Source organism: Octopus bimaculoides, chromosome 13, assembly GCF_001194135.2.
Source record: "Octopus bimaculoides isolate UCB-OBI-ISO-001 chromosome 13, ASM119413v2, whole genome shotgun sequence".
NCBI lineage: Eukaryota > Metazoa > Mollusca > Cephalopoda > Octopoda > Octopodidae > Octopus > Octopus bimaculoides.
The window spans coordinates 44,544,990-44,552,760 of record NC_068993.1 but is presented as its reverse complement, the minus strand read 5'-3'; the positions used below and the strand labels follow the sequence as shown (position 1 = coordinate 44,552,760).

The 7,771-nt window shown below is 36.3% G+C and overlaps 2 protein-coding genes across 6 annotated transcripts in view; one reads left to right on the top strand and one right to left on the bottom strand.

Annotated features, from left to right (window-relative positions):
• The window catches only part of LOC106880572 (probable cysteine--tRNA ligase, mitochondrial), a 27,145-nt gene that overhangs the window by 17,887 nt on the left and 1,487 nt on the right, over nt 1-7,771 (bottom strand). For 2 of the 5 annotated variants that reach the window (XM_014930591.2, XM_014930608.2), the window contains exons 2-3: nt 2,365-2,786; nt 645-813 (exon numbers count right to left, since the gene is read on the bottom strand). In XM_014930591.2, coding sequence (XP_014786077.1) covers nt 645-813; nt 2,365-2,690 — 495 coding nt within the window. In that variant the 5' untranslated portion in view covers nt 2,691-2,786. Of the gene's footprint in view, nt 1-644; nt 814-2,364; nt 2,787-5,421; nt 5,556-6,017; nt 6,846-6,882; nt 7,428-7,771 lie in introns of those variants that run through there. The other 3 variants (XM_014930598.2, XM_014930576.2, XM_014930583.2) reach the window with 3 other exon arrangements.
• The window catches only part of LOC106880615 (inhibitor of growth protein 1), a 27,983-nt gene continuing 27,734 nt past the window's right edge, over nt 7,523-7,771 (top strand). Inside the window, exon 1 of the mRNA XM_014930651.2 lies at nt 7,523-7,618. The gene's annotated coding sequence lies outside the window, so the exon portion shown is untranslated. The remainder of the gene's footprint in view (nt 7,619-7,771) is intronic.

Sequence of the window (7,771 nt, the reverse complement as noted above, 5' to 3'; positions counted from 1 at the left end):
CAACATCTAAATAAAACCTAGGAATCCAAAGAAATTTTTTCAAAAAAATGCATCTTTGAAAGTGAGGGGCAAAACTGCATTAGCCCCTTTTCTTTACCCATAGTTTTAGATAACATTTTGCAGAAATACGTTTTCAAGAGTGGATTACATTAGACTGAAAATTCAAACAAGCTTGAAAAGAATAAGTGAAAATGCACATGGTTATAGAAATTAGTGGTAACGATGTCTGGTCAGGAGAGATAAAGAATGATACAAAATTCTTCTAAAAAATTGTTAGTGTTAGTGTGTGTGTGAAACAAGTAAAAGTATAAAGCAAAATATCTTTTTTATACCTCTTAAAATCACTGGATATATTAATCCCAGATTGCAGAATAGATTTCAAATGGTATTGAGTGTTTTAGAAAAAAAAACATCACTTTTCCTTTGCAAGTTTTCCCACTAAAACTCTAATTGGGTAACTGATGCATTTCATTTTTGTGTGGGGAGAGAGAGAGAGTCAGTGAGTGAGTAAAGGTATGAGTTGTTATGTATTTTTTTGCATTTATGTGTAAGTGGCACTCTCTCTCTCTGTCTCACACACACAAAAACAAAAAAAAATGGAAAGTTGTGTGATAAAATTGAAACAGTTGGCGGCACAGACTTACTTTGTTAGCTCTGTCTATGATTTTGTCATCAACATCAGTGATACTCATAACTCGGATCACATGGATTCCAAATATCTTTGTCAAAATACGACGGATGATGTCAAACTGGATATATGTACTGGCATGTCCCAAATGTGCACTGTCATAGACTGTGGGCCCACAAATGTACCTAGGAAGAGAAAAAGGAAATATTTCAGAAATAATGATTTAAGAGAGAAATTGTTCTATCTTATTTTTATTTAGGCATGACTGTATGGTTAAGAAGTTTGCCTTGCAACCACCTGGTTTTGGGTTCAGTCCCAATGAGCGGCACCTTGGGCAAGTGTCTTCTACTGTAGCCCTGGATTGACCAGTGCTTTGTGAGTGAATTTGGTAGATGGAAACTCTGTGGAAGCCCATTGTGTGTGTGTGTGTGTGTGTGCATGCACACACACATGCACATTTCTGTGTTCATGTCCCCACCCCCAACCACAGCTTGAAAACCAGTATTGGTTTGTTTACATCGCTGCAACTAAGCAGTTTGGCAAAAGAGGCTGACAGAATAAGTACCAGATTTAAAAAATAATATTGGGTTCATTTTATTTGACTAAAGCCTTTCAAGATGGTGTTCCAGCATGGCTGCAGTCCAATGACTGAGACCAGTAAAAGGAAGAAGAGAAGAGATAAAAGATAAGTTTGGAGGAGGAGGGGATAGTGTTCCTGATCTTTTCAGACCTTCTGAAATCAATGAGGTTAATAATGAAGCTGGTTGCCCAGCTTCGCTATCTCTAGGGTAATGTTTGAAGGAAAAACATTGTAGGGGTCTGAATGCTTGGAACAAAGTGAACTCTACTAAAAGCATCCAAAGACCAGGCAAAGGATATTAAACTAGGTAGCATGTTTGGTTTACTATTAAACAATGCTATCCAAGATACATGTTGTTTGAAAACAAACTGAGGTGGTCAAATATGGAAAATCTAAGGTCTGCTTGATCAGAGCTGACCTTAGAGATAAAGCACAACACCTCAATGCACCTTCATCTCTTCCACTATACAGATACTGTATTAAATATCTTAACTAATCTTCCCCAAACTCATGTTCTTCAGAAACTTCCCCACAACCAAAACATTGAACTGATCACCACACCTTCCAAACTGATTTCTTTTTTATGTCTTTTCATAGACCACTACAGTCTATTGCAAAAGTATTTCTGTATCTATGTATCAAACAGATAAGAGACAAATATTCTCTGGGATAAAATACCAGTTATCACATCAGTCTATTGCAGCTAATTTTCCCTGTGATTATAATTTAATTCAGAGTATCATCATCAGCACCATTTAACATCCATTTTCCATGCTGGCAGGGATTGGACAGGAGTTGGTGAGCCAGAGAATTGTGCCAAACACCACTGTAAATTTTGACATGATTTCTACAGCTGGATGCCCTTCTTAACACTAACAGCAAACCAATATTACAATGCTATGCTGTTTCTATCCTAGGGTACCTATGTAAAGAGAATTGGACTGAGTAATTTGAGAATGGCCACTAACAGCCAAATATCTCTTCAAATCAAACTGTATTGTCTTAAAAAAAAAAGCAAAGATACACTAGACAATGTAATCCAAAATATACAAAATGGGCAGTTCTTTTCATAACAGATCCGATTAAGGGGTTGATAGAACAATGTAAAAACAAACAAAAAAAATTGGTGAAATAACAACAAACATGTCCGACCTACCATGTAGCAATGTTTTTGCGAAGTAAGATCAATTTTTCCTTTTGTTTTGTCAAAGTATTGTAAACTTTGATTCCTGTGTCAAATCCTTCTGGCTGAATCCATGTTGAGTGATATTTTGGAACTACTGCTAAATGTTCTCTGCCATTTGGTCTAGTGTCCTTTGAAGAAAGAGAACTAGTCAAACTAGACAAATAAGTTGTAATTTGTCTCAATACAAGTTTTTCATGGTGCTTTGTGTGATAGCATCGAGATAACCATCTTAATTCCAAGTGCAGGAAGTTATACATGTTCACTTTACTTCTTGGATGAATTCTGAACCAAACCATTCAAGTAACTTTATAAATATGTTTTAGAACTTGGAAAATAACAGATGGTTTCTTAAATTAGAACATCGAGGACTTAACATCTTTCATCGAGTGAACCTGTGACAAAAAAAAAAAAAAATTAAAATAAAGAAATTATGAAATTAATTCTTGAATGAGTACCAATAAATGTTGAAAATATCCATTCATTCATCTTTTCCACCCACTATTCATGGACAAGGCATGGGGTTAAAGTCCTCAGTCTTCCATAGGGTCCTATTGAAGCGACCATCATTAAACTTACTTGCTGGATTCCTAAATGTGAACAACTGAGACCAAGATTGAGTATTATCCAACTATTGTGTTCTTGGTCTATTCCTAGGTCTCCTGCCAGTTAGCTTGGCTAGAAGAATCTGCCATGCAATCCTTTTCTGTGGCATTCTAACCACATGTCTGTTGTACCAGAGTCATGTCTTCTCAATGTGGGAGAAGTAGCAACTCAACCTGGAGAGACTCACTGGTCTCCAAGTTATGCACCCTGTTGAGTAATGTTACTCCAAAGATCCTTTGGAGGAATCCTATTTCAGCTGCTTGTTTTCATGATTGTATTCTTTTGGTCATTACTCAACATTCAAATAATGTACAAGTATAAATTCCAAAAGATTATTGCAGAGATGGTGGTTGTCATTTAACCTTACGATGGTTAAACAAGTAAACCCTTAGGATGATCAAAGACAGTCCAGTCGTGACGAACCCACTTTCATTTTTCAAACTACTTTATCTCATGAGTCCTTTTTGAAAACAATAGTGTGATTTACACCATTTCGAGCGTGGCCGTTGATCGTTACCAACGTTGCCTCCCTGGCACTTGTGCCAGTGGCATATGAAAAGACATTCGAGCGAGATCGTTGCCAGTGCCGATGGACTGGGTCCGGTGCAGGTGGCACATAAAATACACCATTTCAAGCGTGGCTGTCGCCAGTGCCGCCTGACTGGCCTTCGTGCGGGTGACACGTAAAAGCACCCACTACACTCTCTGAGTGGTTGGCGTTAGGAAGGGCATCCAGCTGTAGAAACTCTACCAAATCAGATTGGAGCCTGGTGTAGCCATCTGGTTTCACCAGTCCTCAGTCAAATCGTCCAACCCATGCTAGCATGGAAAGCGAACGATGATGATGATGATGATGATGAAGATATCATTGCAGAGATGGTGGTTGCCATTTAACCTCAGGATGGTTAAACAAGTAAACCCTTAGGATGATCAAAGACATTCCAGTAGTGACTAACCCACTTTTATTTTTCAAACTACTTTATCTCATGAGTCCTTTTTGAAAACAATAGTGTGATTTGATGGAGATATGCCTACTGTTTCAAGCAGATTGAGAAACAATGAAGGAGCTCTCTTTGAAATTTGTCATTGCAGAGATAAATGGATAAGTGGTTAAAATATTGACAAATTCATCAGACAAGAGGAGTTCAAGTCTATTGCAAGTTGTCTTTGTAGTCTATTTCAGCAGCACTTAAGTCTGAAGAGGGGAAATTATGTACACAAACTTTGTATTTTGTCTGATGCCCTGATTCTGCCAATTGCCAATTCACTACCTTGTAAATGAGATGATTAGATAGGAGTATCATAGAATTTTCAAATTCATAGTAGCAGTGGTTGTTCTTATCGCAGTGGAAGAGACACACATAGCAGATTGTAAATTAAGATGTAGTCTTATATTTTACAGAATAAGATCAATTATAAAACTGAATCACAGAAAAAGGTGTCTACAATAGTTTTGTTTCTCTATTGATTAATAATATCTTTCAAAAAGGTATGAGTACTAAGCAATTTCAATCCTTTATCAATTTATTTATTGTTTTGTACCCAAGGTCTGCTAGGTTAGTTACTATTGTCAACACCAAACTTCTGAAATGAACAACTTATTTGATGCGTTTTTAGGATAGCTTGGCAGTTGATGAAAAAAAAAAATACACACACACACAAATATTAGCAGCATCAATAACTTTATTAGTCCAAAAACACTGTGCTTGAATGTAGTGACTAGAGGGGGCGAACTGAGCTGTCTGTCAATTGGACACTGCCCGAAGGCCCGGAGCTCTGAGGGGCCCATACTCTACATGTTCACTCTGCTGATATCAATGCTAAGGGGCCCAGTAAACAGTTATGCCCAAAGGTCCTTACTACTCTCAGTCCGCCCCTAAGCTAACAGCAACTATTACGTTCTGACCAAATTCTATCTTTCGTCTACGCTGTAACCATTACCAAACCTACAGACATGCAAGAACAAAATGGACATTCGGCATTAACGGAAAAGCAATCTGTCCAAACTACTACATTGCACTTTCTGCCATAAACAACCTCATGTAAAAGTGTACACGTTGGTCAACAAGGTGAATGAATGAAGACTATATCCAAAGCAATGGATAGAGGACTACCTATGCTATAAGTCTACTTGAATATTGTTGAAATAATTTACTTAATGAGATTATCTAAATAGATTTGTCACTAATACATCCACTATTAATCTAACAACAGTGCCGTAACTGGAACGAGAATGTCAAATGCTGGTAGTAAGTATAATCGTTATAATTCGAGGAGACTAAAAGTGATGTACACCGGTAAGAATTTGAAACATACAAAGCAAAATGAGGTGTATGGTCGCTTATTTATGACGATGAATGTTTAAAATAATTTTGTAATCATTTTAATATTTTAAAACTTCGAAATGAACTGTCCGTAACTTACAAAAACAAAGATCGGATTTCATATACTGCCAGCAGATCCTCAATCTGTTAACAGTTAGGATCTGAGGAACGTAGTGAGGGATTCTTCATACAAAGGTCAAATACAGAGTGTAATACTGATCACCATCTGCTATTCTGATAAAATTGAAGACGAAATGTGAAACGAAATACAATTTGAAATCAATCAATAAAATTAAATTGAAAATATATTGTAAGCTTTTGTATTTTTTTTCTTTTTTTTTTTTCTGTTGCCGCTTTCAATATATTTTTAGTTTCAAAAGTTATATCTAATTTCATTTACATGGCAGCTGGTAGCAGTACCGTCTTACAGCATAGGTACACGGGACAGTTGCCCGGCAGCTTCACGGATCTAGGGCCCAAATTTACTCTATGTATGCTGTGGCTTGCTGTAAAAAAATGCTATAGGGCCCAGTGCAGTGACTTGCTCGGGGGCCTTATGTATACTATGGCTTGTTAAGGAAAAATACTACAGGGCTCAGTGCCCGGGGGCCGATAATGCTGCTTATACGGCTATGAGTAGTAGAACATGTGATCAATGAATCGAAATTTTTAAAAAGGATATACAATTATGGATACCTGGGTTCGGACACTGGAAGACACGATCCAACATAGAGGCAATCATCACAGAAGTTGCTCCTCACAGCATAGTTACGTTAATAGTCATTACACAGAAAGACATGTGTCCCATAGGTCGCATAAAATGACTGACGTGAGGCTGTCCGTTTATCAGCTGTTATAACACCAGCGTGTTTGTAAATCGTAGTTTCTATTTCTTCGATCCAAATATCAGAAGAATCTTAGGGAAACAGTACGATGTTTCACATCTTTTGAAAGTTACATGCAAGTTTTCTTTCGTCATTTGGCCCAAAACAATCTATGGAGTCAGTATTTTACTGGGTCAAACAATGTTATCTTTTCAAATATATATTCAATTTCATTTTTTTTTTACCCAAACGTTTGAACATTATTTCTTTAGGAAATTTAATGATGCTAGTGTTTGTTATTCTGTTTCCTTTTTTCGTTAAATACCCTCAGTCGGAGAGTGATATTTTACATGAAAATAACAGCCAAATATCCCTTAAATTACAACTTACAGTGTTAAGGAAAAACAACTAACATGGAATGCAGTTCATTGTAGGTTCGTTCGATAAGGGCAGACGTGAAGCTAAATATTCATTAGCTATGCCAAATACATAATTGTAACAACGAAAGTAATAATGGTGAGGACCATAGTAAAGGAAACAATGTTTTAAACGTTTTAGATATATAGCATCACTGATATATATGTTTAAAATAAAATATTCTATCCGCTTTAGAAGGACTTTCTAAAAAAAATAATGCCAAGAGACGTAGTAAAGAAAATTTCAAGTACGTCTGCCACAACGAAGAGCGCCAAATATAATTTCAAAGAGAAACAAAGGAATATAAAAATCAGACCCACCGGACTATTAAGGTCAATTGTTGTAAACAGCTGTACAAGTTGACGAGAGATAGATAGATAGATAGAGAGAGAGAACTCTTATCACAAATTTCAGGGTTGTAAAATACTTGGCGTGTGACTTTGATTAAAGATCAGGTTTTGAGATTAATATAGTATTTGTTGTTTCATTCAATTGAACGAAACGACATTCAACACAGGTCGTTAGCATACTTTTCATAATACACTAATATTTCTTCCTCTTAATACATCATGCATGTCGGGCATATTATGTACAAGCTTAACATGAATAGCTATCAAATATTGCTGGAATCACACTCCAATAGAAAAGAAAGTGGCATTGCAACCAAATCTCCTTGAAATCACATCTTAACATTGCCATGCTAGGCAATCTTAGGGTATAACGTACAGTTTTCATATCGGAAATATTTCGTTTTAGTTTTGCAAACAAGTAGATAATAACAGGTAAAGCTTCGGAAATTGGGGAGGGGAATCTGAGAAAAGTTTCGAATTTTATAGGCGAACACGAGAAATAGACAAAACAACCCTTTATTTTCACTTTTAGACAGTGGGATGACGGGCAGGTGGGGAATTTGGGGGTCGGAGTTTTTTATAAAAAGATTTGAAATTAAAATTTGAATTTGTGTTTATTTTTGGTTTACCCTTTAACTTTAATTTCACAAGAATTACTTTGTCGTATCACTGCGGAAATTACTCTGAAAGAAATCTTTGCAGAAAGGTGAGTAGATTGATTACATTATGTTATCGCAGTTTTGTGAGATTTAGCTGTTATTTCTGGCATGTGGCTAGCCTGCTTGAAGGCCTGGTGGTATATATATATATATATATATATATATTTGTTGAAAAATTGAAATTTTACAAACCATATTTT